Below are 22,588 nucleotides of genomic sequence, written 5' to 3' on the forward strand. Positions count from 1 at the left end.
GTTTGTTTTGATAGCCTGGTCTCAGAGGATTTCCCTCACTTTGCTTCTGAAAGTAATGTGATTACAGGCATGATCCACTGCATCTGGCATGAATTGCCTCTTCAGTTGTAAAACATGAACCCAATAATTAACTGCCTGAAGGTTTTCTTCAGTGAGTTAAAAGTTTCTGGCAAGATTCCTTCCAATATGATTCAACAGCAGTACTTGTCGCTGATGTTCCTTCCAATTTCCTTGCCGAAGATCACAAGAGACTGTGGAAAACATGTAGTAAAAAGGCAGCCTTAACTCTTCATGCCTGGAGTGGATTCACACAGGAAACACTGTCAGTGCTCAGCCTATAAATGTACGTGCCTTTTAGCTACCAAGTTGTAGAGTAATAGCTGATGCACCCCAAGGAGTGGACCATGATTCCATAGTGCTAGTGGGAGAACCCTTGGCCAAGGCAGTTTTACATTTTGTTGAAATTTGATGGTTTTTATTTAGATGTGCCATTTTTTTAACATTCCCAGAAGATTGTGAGTGGGATTGATTCTGTCTTATATGAATAATGACAATGCCCTCCATGGGTAGATGATATTATAAACTAGATTGAGCTAGAGCAGTTGCTGTATTTAATTATTATGTTCTCTTAGCTCCATGTTAGCTTTTTATTTGTGTGTTAGCATTTGCTTTAAAATGATATTAATCAGCTCTCTAGTAGGTAGAAATTTATCTGAAACTTTCTTCCCTTGTTGTCCATTTTGATAGGATTTCCAGAATACATAAGCACCCTCTCTGTTTGTAAAAATATTCCAGGCCAGGCGCAGTGGCTCATGCCTGTAATCCTAACACTTTGAGAAGCCAATCAATTGGTAAGCGGATCACTTGAGGTCAGGAATTCTAGAGCAGCCTGGCCAATATGGCAAGGCCAGCCTCAGCATATTGGCTATGCTGGTCTTGTCTCTACTATAAATACAAAAATTAGCTGAACATGGTGGTGCACACTTTTAATCCTAGCTACTTGGGAGGCTGAGGTGGGAGGACTGGTTGAACCTGGGAGTCAGAGGTTGCAGTGAGCCAAGATTGTGCCGCTGTATTCCAGCCTGGGCAACACAGCAAGACTCCATCTCAAAAACAAAACAAAACAAAAAATTCCAAAGTTGTGCACCATCTAGAAACATACGTATGTGATTCTTATGTTTAGTTTATTAAAAAGCTATAATAAGTGCAATGTTTTATCAGTTGATTTCACAACACATAGAAGAATAAATCCTAAAGAAAATTTTGTGCTCTTAATATAAATTACAGGTTAATAATCTTTACTTTTATCATTGTGGTTTATCCATCAATATATAATGTTAATCAATGCTCTTAGTGGGACTCTTACCTAAAGAATATACAAACTACTTTCCTGATTATGACATAAAACAGATGTGAAGACATTCTTAGTATTCAGGCATGCTCCTGTCTGTCACATTATAAACCATAAGCTAACTTTGACTTCACTTGGAATTTGTTCTAATTTCAAACCAGTTATTTTGTTTATCTTCATGCAGCTAGATAATTAGGTGTGGCTATTTTATCGGAGAGTGATAAAGGCAACTTTAACAATTTTCACCGCAGGCATGTTTAGGCAAGCCCCCTATGCACAGTGACCTTGGTGGGTTGGAGATTCTATGGGACCCTCTCCTATCTGCCTGGGAGAGTTCTCTGCCTCCCACCTCTATCATTTTCCTCTTTGACGAAGTGCGTCTAACTGTCCTTAGAATAGAGACTAAAACCAATCTTAACTGCTTCCAGCTGACAGGGGATGATGTTTGGGGAAGATCTCTCTTGGAGGCCTGTCTAAGGGAACCCAGTAAAAGGGAGCCATTATCCCAGGCTCCAGTTGTGTGACCATTTAAATTGTGATGGCCTGAAAATGTGAAGACACACATTGGGTTATTAAAAGACATGTATCAAAACCAAACATGGTGGCAATGACAGTTTGAAAGAAAATTCCAAGGCTGCTCACAGGTACAGATAACTGGCGGCTGCAATTATGCCTGCTAAGATTTGGGTACATGGGGCTTGGCTTTTGTTAGCTCCCTTGGACTAATTTTCCCAAGCAAAGAAACCTCTGGGTTAGGGGCACCCTATTTACTCCCATCACCTGGCATGATTTGCAGGGAAATTGCTCAGAGTGAAAATATTGATCCAGATTTTTTATATTACCCATCCCCTTTTTGTTTATTCTGAGCTGCAGCCAGAGATCATTGCTTGGTTCTCAGGAATAAGCAGTTAGTCTAAAATGCAGGCAAATACTTGAAACAACTGAAGAGATTAGAATTTAAAGACGAATATATGACATATTTGAAATATAATTTTTCTCTCCAGTTCTGATTTTTGTCAGAAATAAATCACGATAGGACTGAGTTGTTTGCAAAATAAACTTTAGTCATGTATTTGACCTGATTATTTGCATAAAGCACAACAAGAATAATTATTAATCATTCTGTAGGAAAAGCCTGCCCTCACTGGGAGCTTCAGAGTCTAACACTGTGGGCGCGTGCATCCTCAAGCAACTCTGAATGTTTCCAAGTCAGCCCGTTCCTACCTTAAATGCCATCCAGCCGTATCTGCCCCAGGTACACTAATATATGGATCCTGGTTCACTCTGCAGGCTTCTCTCTCCTCAGATTTCAGGTTTGTTTGTTTCTCTGTGATATCAGCTCAGACATGTTGAAGATATTTTTCTTTATTTGTAGTTATTTAGGTTTGTTGATAATGAGATCAAAATAAGATCATAGTTTACTCATTTATTACATTCCCAAACTGAATAGCTGCTTTTCTATATAGAAATCCGTTAACTGAGAGAACAAATCACACTTTGTTACAGGTTTATAATTAAATAATACTGGAATATAATGCAGCTTGAAATCAAGTCTTGCCTCATTCATATTTAAACATGGCTAAATTCTCAAAGAATTGGGCTGAGTGAAAGAAACTAATGAATTAAAAGTAAATTTTATATGATTCATTTGTAGAAATGTTAGAAGATACCACTATTTAAATCAACATGGAGAAAATTTAAATTTTTCTGTCTTTTCAAAGGCTAATATTGACAACAAGAAAAATGACTGACTTCTGAAGATGCACACACATGAACTGTGGTTCTCTCTACACATTTTAGGTACATTAGAGAAAGTTGTCATAACAGATGCAGAATCCTGCAGCCTTCACGAGACATGGTCCACATGGCCCGGGAGGTTCTCAGGGGAGCAGCCTACCACAGTGTTTACAGCACAGGCCCAGATAATAGGACTACATTTTTTAGATGTGTATTCTTAGATACGCTGCACAACTGCTGTGTTTGCTATGTAAATTGCCTTCTGTAAAATATGACATAGAAACCTGCATTAAATGTATTGTGTAAATATGTAAGAATAAAAAAGGATTACGAGAGCTGAATGTTAATGAAGGCGCAATCACATAATATAAAATTATATTATCCTGAATGATAGAATTACTATCAATCTCCCCCAGGACTCTTCATCTGCACTGAACCCTGCCCTTGCCTCAGATGTCCAACCTCAGAGCTTGCTATATAATGGGAGACATGCAAATAGGGCCCACTCTCTGCTGATGAAAACCAGCCCAGCCGTGACCCTGCAGCTCTGAGAAAGGAGACCCAGCACTGGAAGTCTGAGGTGTTCCATTCAGTGATCAACACTGAACACAGAGGACTCACCATGAAGTTTGGGCCGAGCTGGGTTTTCCTTGTTGCTATTTTAAGAGGTGATTCATGGAGAACTAGAGATATTGAGAGTTAGTTGAGGTGAGTGAGAAACAGTGGATACATGTGCCAGTTTCTGATCATGCTGTCTCTGTGTTTGCAGGTGTCCAGTGTGAGGTGCAGCTGGTGGAGTCTGGGGGAGACTTGGCCCAGCCTGGGGGGTCCCTGAGACTCTCCTGTGCAGCCTCTGGATTCACCTTCAGCAGCTATGGCATGAACTGGGTTCGCCAGGCTCCAGGGAAGGGGCTGGAGTGGGTGGCAGTTATATGGTATGATGGAAGTAAGAAATACTATGCAGACTCCGTGAAGGATCGATTCACCATCTCCAGAGACAATTCCAAGAACATGCTATACCTTCAAATGAACAGCCTGAGAGCTGAGGACACGGCTGTGTATTACTGTGTGAAAGACACAGTGAGGGGAAGTCAGCGTGAGCCCGGACACAAACCTCCTGCAGGAACTCTGGGGGAATCAGCTGCAGGGGGTGCTCAGGACCCACTGATCAGAGTCAACCCCAGAGGCAGGTGCAGATGGAGGCTGATTTCTTGTCAGGATGTGAGACTTCATCTTCTTCTGACAGTTTCCCTAGGGAACCTCCCTAAGTTTAGAATTCTGTGCCTAACAATGTCTTCTCTATGTACTCGAAAGAAATTATTTTAATAAGAGAACCTATTCTCATGGGCACAAAATGCAGAATGACGCTTTCAGGAATGAAAATTCCTCAACCATGCTTACCAGGATTAAAGTCTTGAATAATCTCAGGGCTTCCTGGTGAGTCTTTTCCAATAAGACCCAGCACAGGTACCTCAGTGAGATTCCCTGACTAGAACAGACGTTATGGATCCTGATCACAGACAATAGAGAGGCTGGGCCAGGGTCAGTGTCATGTGGAACCTCACAAGTTTCATGTTGGACCCTTCTCCTGATGCTAAGATATACAAATCAGCATCAACAATGATCTGGTGCTTGTCTTATTCATAATTCATTTACTTTTTTAAGGTGCTGTTCTTATTTTTCCATTTGTTTTTCCTGCTTTCTGAAAAAGGAAGATGTTATTTCCCTGTGGTCCAGGCCTGAATCCCTTTCCCTGGAGCTCAGGTGGGGCTCAAGCTGTGGCTTCTGTAGTCATGTGGGAGAGGCTGGAGGGAGTTTTTTCACTCCCATCACTCAGGATCCTCTACTGTGTTAACTGGAGACTCATCTGGAAATGCAAGTTGCCAGTGGGAACTGAAGAGGATAAGCTTGTTTGGTTAACATTCTCAACCCACAATTAGAACCTTTTTCTGGATTTTACATTCAAAGCACATACAAACAAAGCAGAATTAAACAAGTGGGACTAGATTTTAATAAAGATTCTGCAAAGCAACAAAATAATTACATGTGGATGTACAAATTTAAATGTGGATATGGAACTAATCCTCTTCCGTGAAGACTTTCACAGAGTAATGCTCTTCACTAACGGTGTGAGGAAGAGGGTGTGAAAATTGTCAGAATCAAAATGGAGCCACTTATGTTATAATATTTACAAGTGACGATGCATTTGGTTATGAATAGAGGGTTCTCATGGACATATTTCTGATAACAAGAAATACCATAAAAATACACAGCACAACCACAACCTTGAACAAAGGCTGCCACAACAATAAGAGAATTAATTTTGTGAATATATTTACCCTGCAACTCCCTGTCCAATCTGAAACTGATTCCACCCTTGTTATTGATTCTCCTACCACAGGATAATTGTCAGTACGACTCATGAAAGCCTCCTCAGCTATCTTTTAAAACGCTTGTCTTTCTTTACCAACCTAAATATGCCCATGCGTATTCCCATTGCAATGCTCATTTTCATGTAAATAATACTTGGTATTGGAGAGTCTTTTTCTGTCTGACATTTAGGTTTGACAAGCTGCAGATAGACACATCACTTTCCTGTGACATGTACAGTATGACAATTTTCGGGGATGGCTGGAAACATCCAATATCCTCAGGGCTTGGCATCAGTAAGTGCAGGCTGGAAGTCTCAGAAAGAGCTGAAGCTACTTATTCACCATGAATTTTACCTTCTCCAGTTCTGCTCTGACGGAATCAGGGTCAAGCAGTTTGTCAGAGATAATCTGCCTAACATAGAGTCACAACTGATTACAGTTTTAATAATGTCTATTACAAAATTCACAACATCCCCTGGATTAGTGTTTTATCAAATAACCACAAAGTATTGTCCAGCCAAGTATACCATAAAACAGACCATTACCCATGGAGAAAAACATTTAACGTGAGTTCTAAGTTCTTACATTGTTAAAGGTATAAAGCTCATTATTTTAAAATGAGGCTGTTATGGCAATTTTCGTAGCTTCAGTGTTACCTCTTATTGCATTGACTTCCACCTTTATATTTGCCAAGAATCTGGGATAAAGGAGTGGCTCTGAGAGCTCCCTAACTTGGCCATTTTGGTGGATGTTCCAGAATATATAAGATGCCTTTTTGTTTACAAAGCATCCCAAAGCCATCCCCTACCCTAAAACATGTTGTTTTCTAGTTTGACAAATTGGAAGTTCTGAGAAATTCAATGATTTTACATCAGATAGAGGACTATGTTTTAACGGAAGGTTTATGTTAATAACAGCAATTTTAGTTATTAACCTAGAGTTTTATTATTGAGGTGTGATTCATAACTAATAAGGTAGAGGTTCTCAGTGGGAGTGTCTGAATCTCCTGGGTGTACAGGGTCTCCCTATTAACATGAAGCATTCATGAGCATGGTCAGTTTCCAGCCATGCTTCTCCCTGTCTCACACTCACAACAAACTATGACCTCACCTGAAACTTGGGTTCATATCCAAATTGGTTATTTTTCAATCTTTATGCCTCTAGATTATTATGCAAGACTATTTCAGTAGAAAGTTAAAAAGAACGTTTTTACTGACTAAACAACATAGAAAATCACTATAATAAAATGGAAAGCCCAGACATGAGAGGCTCCAGGCCTGGATAATGAATGGTTCATGCATGCAGGTAGCGTCTTTGCCCAGTTCTACACTGACAAACCCAGCATGTCAGCTTCATTCCCCATTTAACTCCTACTATGCAGGGACATGGCAATGACATCCTCAGGGGTCACACTCCAGATATGAAAACTGATGGGAATAGGAGCGGAGAAGATTCTGCAATTTTCCTCTGAAGGACCAGGAAATCCTGGACAGACTCCCAGACTGCCCCACGTGCCCACATGGACACTCATCCCTGAAAGGACTAGAGGACTACATTGATGAGGCTGAACATTTTACAACATAAATTACTAGACAGTAACATTGAGGTTTCAATAAATAATTTTTATAGCCTAAATTTAATTACACCAAATTGTTACCTCATTTTTTTCCGTGAAAAATTGCTTGCCATGATTGAGTACTGGTAGATTCCCAATGTCCACAACTGAGCTTACAAGAGTCTTGAGAGCAAAACTGAATGAGGGCAGAGAAACCGAATTTCACTGTATTCACTGCTAAACTCAAGTGAACTCAGCTCTGCCTCTGATCACTGCTGCTTTTCTGCAAAGTTCAGGTTTCCACTACTCACAATTCCAACACAGGCTTTCTCTCTCCTCAAATTTTAGCCTCAACTTGCTGTAAGATCACACCCTGTTCTTCACTTGTAATCTGAATGATTTTATGAGGGTGATAACGAGCCATTAAAATTGAAATTTTGTATCATCTCAGCCTGAATCCCATGGGAAGTCATGAATTATTCTTCTGGTTATGATTATTAATTTCTCTTGGCATGTTCACTACTAGTAATATTCAAAGCCATTTCACGTAAATCTGTGATGCGTCATTTTCTGTTGCTATGACATCCCGCTAGCATTATACCCTACCTAGTATCCAGGCTAAGTTGTCATTAGTAATAACCACATATATCAAAATTTATGCATTCATTTCACAGCAGACATAATCTTCTCTTTTCTGGGGATGAAGACACACTGCCAAGCTAACCCCACTCACAAGAACATATGCACAAGTATGTCATTTTTATTTATTTGCCTAATAAATTATATCAGTCTCCCTTCAATTCCTTACCCCCAAGAAGCCCTGAAAAAACTCTTCTGCGTCTGTCGAAATGACATAAAACACAGGGTGTGTACAAGCTGACCGGGTTCTGGGTATTGGGTCCAGCTCTTCCCCTCCGATGTCCCACAGCACCTCAGCCCATCTGTCCAGGTTCTATCAAGAAAGTTTAGCTCCTGCACAGTAAAGAACACAATTGAGTGAGGAGAGAGCTGCAGATGATAGACAATATTTGAAAACTGTTTGTATGACAAGGGATTACTATCAAGTATATAAAATAAACCCAACTAAACTGCAAATAATAATGTGGTTAATAATGGGTGAATAACATGAATAAACATTGTTCAAAAGAAGACAGGCACAGGGTAGATAGATACATGATAGATAGATTGATTGATAGATAGATATATTTGTATATTTACCCATACATATATTGCAAGAAATCACTAATATTCAGGAAAATGCAAATTCGCTATGAGATATCTTTTCATATTTTATCTTTGCTAGAAAGTCTGTTATCAGAAAAACAAAAAAACAAAACAAAACAAAAGGTGGTTAGGATGCATAGAAAGGGAGACTCTCATAGTTCACTGGTGGAAATGTAAATTAGCCAGGCTATCGTGGGAAAAAAACAGAGCTACAACATTACTCACTAATAAAACTGCTGAGTACATATTTGAATAATTAAAAGAAAAAACTAATATTGAAGAGACACCTGTATACCCATGTTTATTGCAGCACTAATCAAAATAGCTTAGATATGAAATTAACATATTCGTCCATCAACAATGAATGAATTTAAAAAAATGTGGTATATTTACACAACAAAATATTATTCAGTCTGAAAGCGAAATTCTGCCAATTGAAGCAACATGCATGGAAGTGGACACCATCATATTGAGTGAAACAAGCCAGTCACAGAAAAATAAATACTGCATTTTCCAAGCAGCATACATGGAACTGGACACCATCATACTAAGTGAAACAAGCCAGTCACAGAAAAATAAATACTGCCCTCATTCAGTATTATGTGGAAATTTAGAAAAGTTAATCTGGAAGTAATCAGTAGAGTAGGGGTTATGAGATGCCAAGAAAGGAAGGAGACTGGGAGATAAGAAGAGGTTTGCTAACAAATGCACAATTACAGGCGATCAGGAGGGACATGCTCTGGTGTCCAACAGCACATTACGGTGACTAAGGTTAACAAGGTATTGTACATTTTAGGTTTACAAGTAGCCAGAAGAGAGGATTTTGTATGCCCCCCACACAAAAAAATGTTAGTGTCCGAGTTTATGAATTTGCTCCTTGTTCTGATTTGGTCATACCACATGGCTCACGTGTATTGAAATATCACACTGTGCCCCATAAATGTAAACAGTTATTACGGAAAAACTTAAAAAATATCCTTTTAATTGAAAAGGGTTTTATTGGCATGCATTACAAATGATTCAACACAGAGCCTCCTGTGAAATGAAATAAATATCATTTTTATTTGAAATAGTGAATTTCCTAACAACACAGTTACATTCATTTGCACCTAATGGTGTATTTGATTACGGTAAACACAGACAGACTTATGCATAAATAATATATTTTAATTTTAGATTTCTATTTAATACTATAAATGCAAGTAATTTTAAAGCAAAGTTGAGGAAATGTGTGTGTGGCATGTGCTGTATGAACTTTTTCTTGTGCACCACTCTGCCCATGTGCATGTGTGGTGTGTGTGTCTGTGTCTGTGTTTAATCTGCTTGGGGTTCTCTGAGATTCTAGGATCTGTAGTTTAGTGTCTTTCACAAAATTGGGAACAATCTTAGCCATTATGTTTTCAAATACTTTCTCTGTATTTATAATTTCCCTATTTTAGATTTAAAATATAGTATACTTTTGATATTAATGTTTAGTTTTTTTCTTCACTCTCTTTTCCTTTGCAATTTACTTTGTGAAATTTCTAGCGACATTTTAAGTGCATGATTTCACTTAAAAGCTGATCCAGCACTACTGAGGGGTGTGCCCAAAGCTTTCTCAATGTTTATACTGCATTGCTTTTGGTTTCTTATGGATTTCCATTTTATTTGATTTCTTCTTAGTATGTTTATATTTCAGTTCCCTATCTAGTCCTGCATTGTGTCCATAGTTTCTGAGAGAGATTTTATATATGAATTATTATAGTTTTATATATCTTATTTAATTCAACAGTTCTAATATTCGTATCATTTACAAATCTCATGTTGATCACTTGTTTATTACAACTTTGGTATTTCTCATCAATGTATGTAATAATTGTTGATAGCCACACAAGTTGGACAGTTGATATTGGCTTATTATTTCATTTTAGTCATTTTCTGCCTGTATTTGACCATATTTTTTCTTTGCCAGGCCTGTATTGTGGAAGCGTCTGTGTCTCTTCTCAGGGCTACATTTGACATTTACTTTTGTAGTGGACATCAGTGTTGAAGTCTGTTCTGTGTCCACCAGAGACTTCAGATCCTCCAGTGACACCTTGTTTTGCTTTCCTGCTTGGCTTTGCCTCTCCACCTTGTTCTCTCCTCGAGAGAATCAGTTTCAGCTCCTTCAGGTGGGTTAAAGTGCTACATTCAACTGATAATTGTGAAATTGGTTGAAGGGAATAGAATGAAAGGAGATTTTCTGACCATTCGTCGGTCCATATTTTGACCTTGAGTCTGGAAGTGAGCTTTCAGGTGTTCCTGAGCTTCCTCCAGATGTGACGTTGGTGTGTGTGTTCTTGTTCTTTTCCCTGGAGTAGAGGCCTCTTGTTTTCCCCAGTTGTTTCCTCCCACAGCTTCAATATTCTATTCTGGTGTTATCACCTTCCAGATTTGCTGACCTGGCCTGCAGGTTAAAACTCTGATTAAATAAGAAATAGAGGGGAAATACTTCTGAATGGACGTTAGGTGAAGGCCTCTTATCCCATCTCAGTTCTTAAGGGGTTTCCCCAGTGCCCTTAAGATGCTGGTTTTGGTGGCTTGTCCCTGCTGACTAATTTCTTCTGCAATGGGGATAAAGGAGGTGGGTCTGAATGCATTTCAGTATGGGCTTCTTTTCTCTCCCAGATAGACACATTGGGACAGAAAGATTTTTGTGACTGTCCCCATGTTTGGAAAATGGATTCAAGAGGATAGGAAAGCTCTTCAGTATGTGGTCCCTGAGAAATTCACACCACAACACGTTTACCACACTCAAATTGGAGCAATCCAATATATACCTATGTTTTTCTTCTAATAGCCTACATTTTATATGCCAGACTCTGCTCCAGTTCAGCTCACACCATGGCTTTTTTACTCTCTACAAGAACTTGCCTCTCCCTAAAATTCAGATTTCATATTTATCTTAAAACTTCAAGTATTTAAAGTACTTTGGAATTTTGCAAATTTCAATCTTCTCTGTTTATCTGTTATTGTTGATGTTGTTTTAAAAAAATAAGTAAAATATATTCCTCATCTATGTACATTTTGATTCTGACTTGTAGATTTTTTTGGTAAGACCCAGAGTGGTAAAAGAATGCAAATATTGTAAAGCAGCTTAATATAAAAACAATTTACAGTAAACCTGCTCACTGGAATGCTACCCATTATTTATAATAAATAAATGCCATATACATGACAAGGTAAAATATCTAAGTATTTATGTTGAGTAAAATAAGCCAAACAAACAAGAATATATACTATATTATTGTATTTTTATAAATTCTGATAAATAAAAATTCATCTAAAATAATATAAAGAAGATAAGTCATTGCCAGGGAAAACGGTAGAATAAGAAAAGGGGAGAGAAGGAGGAAGATACCAGAACAAGAGGAAATGTTGAGAAGAAATCACTTGTCCAGTCTCTTGACAATGATTACAGTTACATCATGTTTATTAATTGTACACTTTAATATGAGAAGTTTATTACATTTCAGTTAATCATCATTAACTATATTACAAGCAAACAAATGGAAACTTAGACAAGGAAAGAGTAATTGAAAGATAATATGTTAAATGTCAGAAGTACCTGAAAATTATGTGCCTGGGCCCTAGTTTTCTCCATATTTTCAGGTGAGTGCTGGAGGGCAGCAACATCACACTTGCTCTTATTACAGAAAGTGGGTTCCTAAAACCACAGCAGGCACATACAGAATGTGCTGGAGTTGGTTTAGGGAGCAGGCAGAGCCAGTAATGAGGAACACAGGGCCAGATACCGGGGTCCACTCATCCCAGACATGAGCTCCTACATGCATATAGAGCCCCTCCATGTGTGGGTTCACTTTCACATCTGTAAGTGGAGAAAATATTGACTCCTACAGAACGTAGTTTACACAAGTATTTAAACATGAAATAGGGTGATCAGGACAAAGTGTTTGTCACAGCACAATTTCATAAAGAATGGGTATGTTCTGAATACCATCATTGTCAGCAAACTCCTGCAGGACGCTGTCATCTTCTCTGGGCACAGCCTCCTCCTCAAGTGTCCCACCCTACAGCTTGCTATATAGTAGGAGACATGCAAATAGGGTCCTCCCTGTACTGATGAAAACCAGCCCAGCCCTGACCCTGCAGCTCTGAGAGAGGAGCCTTAGCCCTGGGGTTCCAAGGCATTTCCACCTGCTGATCAGCACTGAACACAGAGGACTCAGCATGGAGTGGGGACTGAGCTGGGTTTTCCTTGTTGCAATTTTAGAAGGTGATTCATGGAAAACTAGAGAGACTGAGTGTGTGTGGACATGAGTGAGAGAAACAGTGGGTATGTGTGGCAGTTTCTGACCAGGATGTCTCTGTGTTTGCAGGTGTCCAGTGTGAGGTGCAGCTGGTGGAGTCTGGGGGAGGCTTGGTCCAGCCTGGGGGGTCCCTGAGACTCTCCTGTGTGGCCTCTGGATTCACCTTCAGCAGCTATGGCATGCACTGGGCCCGCCAGGCTCCAGGGAAGGGTCTGGAGTGGGTCTCATACATTAGTTATAATGGGGGTAGCACAAGCTACGCAGACTCCGTGAAGGGCCGATTCACCATCTCCAGAGACAACGCCAAGAACTCGCTGTATCTGCAGATGAGCAGCCTGAGAGCCGAGGACACGGCCGTGTATTACTGTGCAAAAGACACACAGTGAGGGGAGGCCCCTGTGAGCCCGGACACAAACCTCCTGCAGGGGGCCCCGAGACCACCAGGGGGCGCCCGGACGCTGTGCACGGGGCTGTCTCGGGGCAGGTGCAGGTGCAGGTGCTGCTAAGGGCTGGCTTCCTGCCATGGCCTGGGGCTGCCTCGTTGTCACATTTCCCCAGGGAACCTCCCAGATTTACAATTCTGTACTTACATATTTATACACAGAATATATGTGTAGAAATATATATTCTAAAATATGTATGGAACTGAGAAAGACCCTGAATAGCCAAAGCAATCTTAAGCAAAAAGAACAATGCCAGAGGCAACATGCTACCAGACTTAACACCACACTGTAAAGTCAAAGTGAAAAAAACAGCTTGGTACTGGTGCAAGAGCAGATACGCAGAAAACAATACAACAACACAGAAAACAGACGTCAAGCTGCACACCTAAACCATTTGATATTTGACAAGGCTGATAAAAAAGCAATGGGGGGGAACCTCTGTTTTTAGTAAATGATGATGGAATAAATGGATATTGACAGGTAGACAAAATGCAAGAGTGAAGGAGGCTGGGCAGCTTCTACCTAGATTTCATATGTGTAGAGAGAGCCACATGTCCAGGAAGAAGCCTGCTGCAAGAGTGCAGCCACCACAGACAGCCTCTACTAGGGCAGTACCAAGGATGGGGAAAGACGGTGCTGAAGCCCCCATTCAAAGTCCACACTGGGGCACCTCCTAGTGCAGCTGTGGAAATGTGGCCACAACTCTGAAGACCCCAGAATGGTAGAGCCATGGGCAACTTGCACCCTCAGCTTGGAGAAGCTTCCAGCACTTGATTCTCACTACTGAAGGCAGCCCCATGGACTGTGCCCAGCAAAGCCACCGGGATGGCCTGCCTGAGGTTTTTGGGAGCCAACCCTTGACTCAGTGAGCCCTGGTGGAAGTACATGAATTTAAGAGAGATTATTTTGTAGCTTTAAGATTTAATCTCTTCCCTGCTGGGTTTCATTTGTGTAGGCCTAATGGCCATTGCTTTCGCCAATTTATCCCTTTTGAATTGGAATAACTTATCTAATGTCTGTACGACCATTGCACCTTGAAATAAACAACTTTGGTATTTTTTTTAATTTGCAAGCTCACAGATGGAGGGAAATTGCCTGAAGACTCAGATGAGACTTTATACATTTCAGTTGGAGGTTGACCAATGTAAGAATTTTCGGAATAATTGAAAAAAGATGATTATATTTTGCAATGTAAGGACATGAGAACTTTGAGCCTAAGACTACAATGATATACTTTAGATGTTTTCTTCTCCAAATGTCATGGTGAAACGTGATCCTCAGCATTAGAGGTGGCACATCCTGGGAGGTTTGGGGTCATGGCATTAGACCCTTCAGGAATGGCTTGGTCACCACCCCATGGCACTTAGTGTATTCTTGCCATATTAGCTACTGTGAGATCTGATTGTTCAAAAGAGTCTGGCGACCCTCCTCCCCTCTCATGTCCCCCTCTCACCATGTGACACGGCCTGCTCCCCCTTTGCCCTCCTCCGTGATTGTCAGCTTCCTGAGGCCCTCACAAGAAGTGGATGCTGGTGCCATGCTTCTCACACAGCCTGCGGAGCTTCGAGCCAAGCAAGCCTCTTTTCTTTCTAAATCACTTGGCCTCAAGTATTAATTTATAGCAATGCAAAATGGACTAACACATTGCCTAAAGAATTATGCAGATTCAACACTATTTATATCAAATAACCAATATAATTTATTACATATTTAGGTAAAAATATTAAAATTCATATTAAAAAAAAGTCTGAATAGCAAAAGCAATCCTAAGCAAAAAGACCAAAGCTGGAAGCACCACATTGCCTGGCCTCAAATTATACTACATGAATACAATAAGAAAGACAGCACGGTACTGGTAAAAAAAAAAAAAAAAAAAAAGTAGAGAGTCAAAAATAAAGCCAAATTAAAACAAACAAACAAACAAACAAAAAACACTGTTCTTTGAAATAACTGAGAAAAATATACACAGGAGAAACAATCTTCCATTCAATAAGTGATGCTGGGAAAATTTGATGGCCTTATGTACAAGAATAAAATGAGAATTTTATACCACCATAGACACAAATTAACTGATTATGGATTCAATGCTTAAATGTATAAAATAAAAGTATAAAAATACTTGAAGGCAGCCTAAAAATGTCCTCTGGACATTGGTCTAAGCAAATGAAATATGACTAAGACTTCAAAAGCAAATGCAGTGCAAAGAAAAGTAGACAAACAGGATTTAATTGAACTGAAGATCTTCTGCACAGCAAAAGAAACAACCAACGTGATGCCCAGATAACCTGCAAATGGTAAATATATATGCAAACTATTCATCTTGCAAAGGGTTAATATACAGAATCTACAATAACTCAGGTAAGTCACCTAGAAATAACATATAACTTTATTAAGTAATAGGAAAAAACAGACATTTCTTAAAGGAAGACACAGAAGTGGCTAAAACAAATAAAAAGTATACTAAGCATCACCAATCATCTGATAAATGTAAATTAGAAACAATATGATATGGCATCTTCCACCAGTCAGAACGGCTGTTATTACAAATAAAAACAGCAGGTTTTGGCAGAGATACATAGGAAAAATAATGCTTACATATGCTTAGTGAGAATGTAAATTCATACAACCTCTATGCAAAACAATACAGAGCTTTCTTAAGGAACTGAAATTAGAATTGCCATTTGTCCCAGGAATACCACCCAGTGGGTATGTTCCTCACAAAAGCAAAGTTTTATATCAGAAAATGTTACCTGCACGCCAGTGCTTATTGCAACACTATTTTCAATAGGACAGTCAAGTAATCTATCTAAGTATATATCAGTGGACCATTAGATAGATAAAATATGATATAGGCAAATCATGGAATACTATGCAGCCATAAAAGTGAAATTGTGTCTTTCACAGCAACATGAATAGAGCTAAAGACATTATCCTAAATAAAACAACTCTGAAAAAAAATGAAAAATACATTCTCTCTTATAATTGGAATGTAAACAATGGGTGCATATGTACATAGATAAAAACAATTGACACTGGGGACTGCAAAAGAGGGCAGGAAAGAGGAGTGAGGGTTAGAAAATTACCTCCTAGTGCCAATGTTTGCTGTTGGGCAATAGCCACACCAGAAGCCCAAACCTCACCTTTACGAAATACATTCATGTTACAAAACTGTACAAGGGCACTTTGATTCTATAAAAATAAAAAGAAAAAAGAAAATATGAACAGAATTGATAGACGGCTAGCTAGATTTACCAACAAAAAAGAAAAATGCAAAAGGAGTCATTCCTTGTTTTGGAGCCCTTTTTCGTTTTCTGGTACTATAAGAAATTGGAGACTTATGGCATGATCTTGGCTCACTGCAACCTCCACTTCCCGGCTTCAAGTGATTCTCCTGTCTCAGTCTCTCGAGTAGCTGGAAAAACAGGCATGTGCCACCACACCTGGTTAACTTTTATATTTTAGTACAGAAGGGATATCACTATGTGAAATACTCCCCAAAACAGGATTCCTGGTCATGTAATATTTTTGGTTTTAATTCATTTAAGAGCCTTTATACTGCTTTCCATAATTGTGGAAATGTAGAATGGGATAGCCATTATGAAAAACAGTTTCAGGCTTGAGGTATGATCTATAAACAAATAATGTTTGATTATGCCTCTCAGTGAGAGTTTCTAATAAATATGATGGAAGTCCAGGAAGGTTTCTCACCTTAACACAAGGATGGATTATGAATTTGCCTCTTATTTCCTTAAAAGCAAATGATTGGAAGCATGTATGATGGAGGTTGTTGGCAAGTTTCAGGATGATTTCACAAGAGGAGAATCTGTTGGATAAAAATATTGGGTTTTAAGTTACAGACATTCAGGTACTAAATATGAAACCATGAAGTCAAGTGACTACGTAGAACGTGTTCACTTGAAGCAACAGGCTGTTAACAAAGGCACGCATTGCTCCATCACAAGGGTGATGAACTTTTGAGGCCAGTAAAGTGTGAGTGCACAGTAAGTGAGGAAGTTATCACCTATACGTAAAGTTTAATATGCCAAGGGCTTGTACAGATTAATCATACACAAATATACACAATGCATTTTTGCATACATAGATGTCTAGAGGATAATTCTCTTAGAGAAATTTCTTCAGGTTACAGAAATCTGTGTAAGTTGCAGATCTCATGGGAGAGTGTCTATGAATACAGGTGTATTTTTCAAGCAGGAAAAATTATCTCTGTTGGATTAGGCTTTCAATTGTGCAGATTTCTTAATTGCTTCTTTAGTTTTAAGATATGAACCAAAAAATTGACTAACTGGAATTTCATGGTTGTGTGAGAAAACTTTCTCATAAGGTTTCTTTAAATTATTTGAGACCAGTGGTCCTGATTCTTTTTCCCCAATAGATAAATTTTCACAAGAATTCAGAAAAACACCTCTCAGGTGCTTTAGTTTAGAAGACTATCTTCCCAGGCAAAGAAACATCTGTCTAACCATGACAAGCTCATTTTTTCTGCAAACAATTAAGTTTGAGACCTCACTACCAATAATCACGTAAATTTTACACTCTAATTTACTGAAAATCATGACTCCTGCATTTAATATTCATTGGCATTAATAAAAATGGTTCATTTGTGGATGTGTCCTTTGTTGCTGACCCCACATACAAGTTAACTGAGAATCTGCCTTTAGGTCCCTTTGTTTGAGATGCTGAGTTGATTGACAATCTTCAGAGCCATCCATGAAGGAGAGAGTCCTGAGGTTCATGGGATTCTTGTAGACACTTAGGTGAACAGAAGAAAGAAACAGGATTGAGGGCTGCCAGCCATGTCCACAACACTAGTTGTTTGCACTTACCATCTAAGTATAAACGTCTACATCATTCAGAATTCCCTGCATGACACGCTGACACAAAAAATCCAACCCCACATAGGCTCCACAGCAGCCCTTAGAGTTATTTCAGGGAAGAAAAATCTCCAACTTAAGTGAGTCAGTAAAGCTGCTCTGAGCTACAGAAATAAGTGAATTGGGCCCAGGTTTGTCTGAGTTCAATGTGATTGTTATACTCAGCTGCTGCTCCAATATGGCCTGAGTATGGATAATTTAAATGAGCCTGGCTGTGTGATTTGTTATATGAAATTCTGAACTAAATGAACATAAAGCTCATGTCAGGACTAGCATGAGGGTGAGAGATCCTGGGAGCCCCACCCCCCATACTCTCATGGCCCTTTCCTCCAGGAAACTCCAGGTTCTCAGGGTGAGAATCCGCATAGATCCCTGCATGCCTCTATTACCTGAAAACCAAATATCTAATAAATACACCCAGACTGTCTAGAGACAGACAAACCAGGGCAAGGGCATTTTTGGATCTATCTGTGGAAAGGCAATTCATCACCATTACAAGCCCATGTCAGCAATCTTCCTCTATCATGAAAATGGGTAAAATTAGCCAATAGGTATAAATTTAAGAAAAATTTCCTGTGATGTTTCAGCCAGAAAAGAGCAAAAGTCAGCTTTACACCTGGAGACTTCCTGTATCGGTCACAGCCCAGGGAAAGAAGACCACTACAGCATTAAAATTCAGCAGTAAGAACATGTAATGCTTCCGCGTTCCACACATTATGTTCTTACCAGTTTAGTCAATACAGATTAAATATGAAAGTGTGGTGATGCACAAACTCTTTCTCAGGAGGAAAATAGGAGAAAAAATGGTTAAGGAAAATAGAGCAATTTGAAGCCTCTGACACCAGCAACTTCGGCACCAAGGAAATTATGTCACCCTCGAGGGCCTCAAATTTACTTTTCATGGGGCAACTGCAGGGTTCCAGAGTGAGACCAGGTGAATTCAATGTGCATGCTCTTCCCAAGTCTCCACCTGTGTTCTGTTTTCTTTACTTCTGTTTGCAGAAAGTAGACACATACTCAGCCTTAGTGTCAGTGTAGGGAGTGCTTTCCGTGAGATGGATACCAGACAAAGAGGGAAACCATGGGACCCATTAATGTAAAAATTTGCCACGATGTGTGTGTGTGTGTGTGTGTGTGTGTGTGTGTAAATGTGTGCAGGTTCGTGTGTGATTTGAATAGCAGATTTGGAGTGGGCTTCTAGCCACAGCACTTGCACCTGGAGGTATCCTCAGATGTAATAACAAACTGCAGGACCCTAAAGGAAATAGGAGTCTGCCACAAACTCCAGAAGAGTTTTCAGATTCACCATGTGTCTAATGATTCAGTGCCTCTTGAGCTCCAGGAAAGGGCTCCCTGGTGATGCAGGAGATCTTTTCTTGGAGTCTCCCTGCAGAGTTCGCTGGTTTCCTAAGGCCAATTCAATATTCCAAAAGATGCTGTGAGAGGCATATCGCATCAATAAAGGAGAATTCCGAGCCAGGGCACAGCCAATTCATACTGGGCTAGAGGCACTGGTGGGAATATATTCTGATGAGAGAGAAACATCCCTGCAGAGCTGGGACTGGGCTGCAGGGGGCACTCAGGACACACCCAGCACAGGCTGCTGCCCCAGAGCAGGTGCACAGGATGCTGCGGAGGGGTTCCTCTCAGGGCCTGGGACTTCCTTTAAAGATATCTAAAATAAGTATTTCACAAGGACTGGTGATGTTTGTAAAAATATGCTATTCAATTGTCACCATTTATCAAACTGGACGTTATAATGAGAACCACTTTTGCAATAGGGATTTCAAACTCAACTAGATCTCCTATTAGTAAGCAGTCGGAGGTCAGGGTGAGACTCTTTCTTAAAATAAGTGAAATTTTTGGAGAAACACACTCATTCCCAAAATAACACGTTAGCATATTAAGGTCTAGAAATGGATCAAGTTGCCCCTGAGACATTCAAATGTGGGTTCAAAATGACGTGCATGTCCTGGGGGAGCTTGTTACCCAGTAGGGGAAGCTCTGTCAACACAGAGTTCAGGGGTGTGTTGGGAACACATGGCTTTTAACAGGATTACAGCTTGAACCCTCAGCTTCTACAATTGTGTCAACCATGTGTCATATATTTCCTCTTTCTCATACTGGGTCAGGAATTGGGCTATTAAATAGCATCCTTCATGCATATGCAAATAACTGAGGTGAATTTAGACACCTCTGTTCCCTGAGAGCATCACCCAACAACCACACCCATCCTTGGGAGAAGCCCCCAGAACACAGCTCCTCACCATGGACTGGACCTGGAGGATCCTCTTCTTGGTGGCAGCAGCAACAGGTAAGGGGCTCCCCAGTTCCAGGACTGAGGGAGAAACCAGGCCAGTCAAGTGAGACTTCACCCACTCCTGTGTCCTCTCCACAGGTGTCCACTCCCAGGCGCAGCTGGTACAGTCTGGGGCTGAGGTGAAGAAGCCTGGGGCCTCAGTGAAAGTCTCCTGCAAGGCTTCTGGATACACCTTTACCAGCTACGATATGAACTGGGTGTGACAGGTCCCTGGACAAGGGCTTGAGTGGATGGGATGGATCAACCGTGGTAATAGTAACACAGACTACGCACAGAAGTTCCAGGGCAGAGTCACCATGACCAGGGACACGTCCACAAGCACAGCCTACATAGAGCTGAGCAGCCTTAGATCTGAGGACACGGCTGTGTATTACTGTGTGAGACACAGTGTGAAAACCCACATCCTGAGAGTGTCAGAAACCCCAGGAAGTGGGCAGCTGTGCTGACATGGAGGAGACGGCAAAGATTATTAGATTTAAGACTTTCTTAGAAAATAGCATTAAGTCATTAAAGAAAAAATATATGGGTGTGTATTTGAGAAATTTTAATTATTCGAGAGATTTTCCATACAACAGATACTCTGTAAACAAATATCAGAGATTGGAGAATGAATGAAATTAATAAAGCTGATGTAGAACTTCCTCTGAAGGGCTCTTTGTAAACATCAATTTCTGAATCAGTGTTATAAATATTTTGGAACATATGTACAAATTACATTTTAACTCTACTTTTATCTATATTTTTAAATGCCAAAAAAAAGTCATTTTGTGCATGTAGCATTTTGAATTCCCACCATCAATGCATGGTAGTTCTTTGTTTTCCCCATTCATATTGTCACTTGTCACTATAAGAATTATGTGTTTGAACCATCTTAATAGGTGAGTAATGGTATCTAACTTATTTAAATGCACATGTCGCACATGTCTGTAATAAAAATTCAAATTTAAAATTTTCATATACTTTTTAAAATTTATTTTATTGCACTTTAGGTTTTGGGGTACATGTGAAGAACATGCAAGATTGTTACATAGGTACACACGTGGCAGTGTGATTTGCTGCCTTCCTCCCCATCACCTATATCTAGCATTTCTTCTTATGCTATCTCTCCCCAACCCACCCCCCACTGACCCTCCCCTATTTCCCCCCAACAGACCCAAGTGTGTAGTGCTCCCCTCCCTGTGTCCATGTGTTCTCATTGTTCAACACCTGCCTATGAGTGAGAACATGCGGTGTTTGATCTTCTGCTCTTGTGTCAGTTTGCTGAGAATGATGCTTTCCAGGTTCATCCATGTCCCTACAAAGGACACAAACTCATCATTTTTGATGGCTGTATAATATTCCATGGTATATATGTGCCACATTTTTCCTGTCCCAAACAAGCCCATTCAAAAGTGGGCAAAGGATATGAACAGATACTTTACAAAGGAAGACATACATGAGGCCAACAAACATATGAAAAAATGCTCATCATCACTGGTCATCAGAGAAATGCAAATCAAAACTACATTGAGATACCATCTCACGCTAGTTAGAATGGCGGTCTAAAAAATCTAGAGACAACAGTTGCTGGAGAGGATATGGAGAAATAGGAACACTTTTACACTGCTGGTGGGAGTATAAATTAGTTCAAGCATTGTGGAAGACAGTGTGGCGATTCCTCAAGGACCTAGAAATAGAAATTCCATTTTACCCAGCAATCTCATTACTGGGTATATATTCAAAGGATTATAAATCGTTCTATTATAAGGACATGTGCACACGAATGTTCATTGCAGCACTGTTTACAATAGCAAAGACCTGGAAGCAACTCATATAATTTTTGGTGAAATGCCTCTCCTGATAGTTGGTTCATTGTTAACTGCATTGTTTTCTTTTGATTAGTTTTAAATATACATGCATATTTATTATAAAAGTAATTTAAATAATTAAAATAATTCATTTAACAAATATGTGACTTAGATATGTCAACAATGCTAAACATCACTAATCATGAGGGAGATGAAAATTAAAACTGCAATGACATATCTTAAACCCAACAGATTGGCTATTATTAAGAGCCAAAAATAGCAGATACTTGAGGACCAAAGGCAAAGGGAAATCTCAGTCACTGTCGGTGAGGATGTAGATGAGTACAGCCTCTATGGAAAAGAGTGTGGAGATTTTTCAAAGAAATAAAAGTAGGACTATCTTTGATTCAATAACCCTAATACTGTGTAACCATCCAAAGGAAAAATAAATGGTTACATCAGAGTAATAACCAGACTTTTGTTTTCCTGTATAACTATTCACAATAGCACAGACACCAACCTAAGGAATTAACCTGTGTCTAATAACATAATTTTATAAAGAAAATGTTACATATATATACAATTAAATACTATCAAGCCATATTAAGGAATGCAATC

At 39.6% G+C, this 22,588-nt stretch overlaps 1 protein-coding gene, 1 long non-coding RNA gene, 1 pseudogene and 1 gene segment (V, D, J or C); 3 read left to right on the forward strand and 1 right to left on the reverse strand.

Annotated features, from left to right (window-relative positions):
• Nucleotides 1-10,398, forward strand: part of LOC116545935 — a 39,600-nt gene extending 29,202 nt beyond the window's left edge. The window contains exons 2-5 of the mRNA XM_032272347.1: nt 3,858-4,309; nt 4,800-4,852; nt 5,651-5,754; nt 10,253-10,398. Of these exons, the coding sequence (XP_032128238.1) occupies nt 3,858-4,309; nt 4,800-4,852; nt 5,651-5,754; nt 10,253-10,398 (755 nt within the window). The remainder of the gene's footprint in view (nt 1-3,857; nt 4,310-4,799; nt 4,853-5,650; nt 5,755-10,252) is intronic.
• Nucleotides 10,399-12,357: 1,959 nt separating this feature from the next.
• On the forward strand, nt 12,358-12,924 carry LOC116545939. The segment is given in 2 exon segments: nt 12,358-12,494; nt 12,598-12,924. Coding segments are annotated over 2 exon segments (363 nt in total).
• Nucleotides 12,925-13,184: 260 nt separating this feature from the next.
• LOC116545943 lies at nt 13,185-14,898 on the reverse strand. Its single transcript, XR_004266517.1, has 4 exons — nt 14,886-14,898; nt 14,520-14,524; nt 14,325-14,333; nt 13,185-13,257 (listed from the first exon to the last, which is right to left on the reverse strand). It is a non-coding gene; the product is annotated as an uncharacterized LOC116545943 (long non-coding RNA).
• A 5,169-nt stretch (nt 14,899-20,067) lies between these two features.
• Nucleotides 20,068-20,644, forward strand: LOC116545937 (annotated as a pseudogene).
• The last annotated feature ends 1,944 nt before the right edge of the window (nt 20,645-22,588 follow it).

This window comes from Sapajus apella, unplaced genomic scaffold (assembly GCF_009761245.1).
Source record: "Sapajus apella isolate SASKATOON/1434 unplaced genomic scaffold, GSC_monkey_1.0 scaffold450, whole genome shotgun sequence".
Lineage (NCBI taxonomy): Eukaryota > Metazoa > Chordata > Mammalia > Primates > Cebidae > Sapajus > Sapajus apella.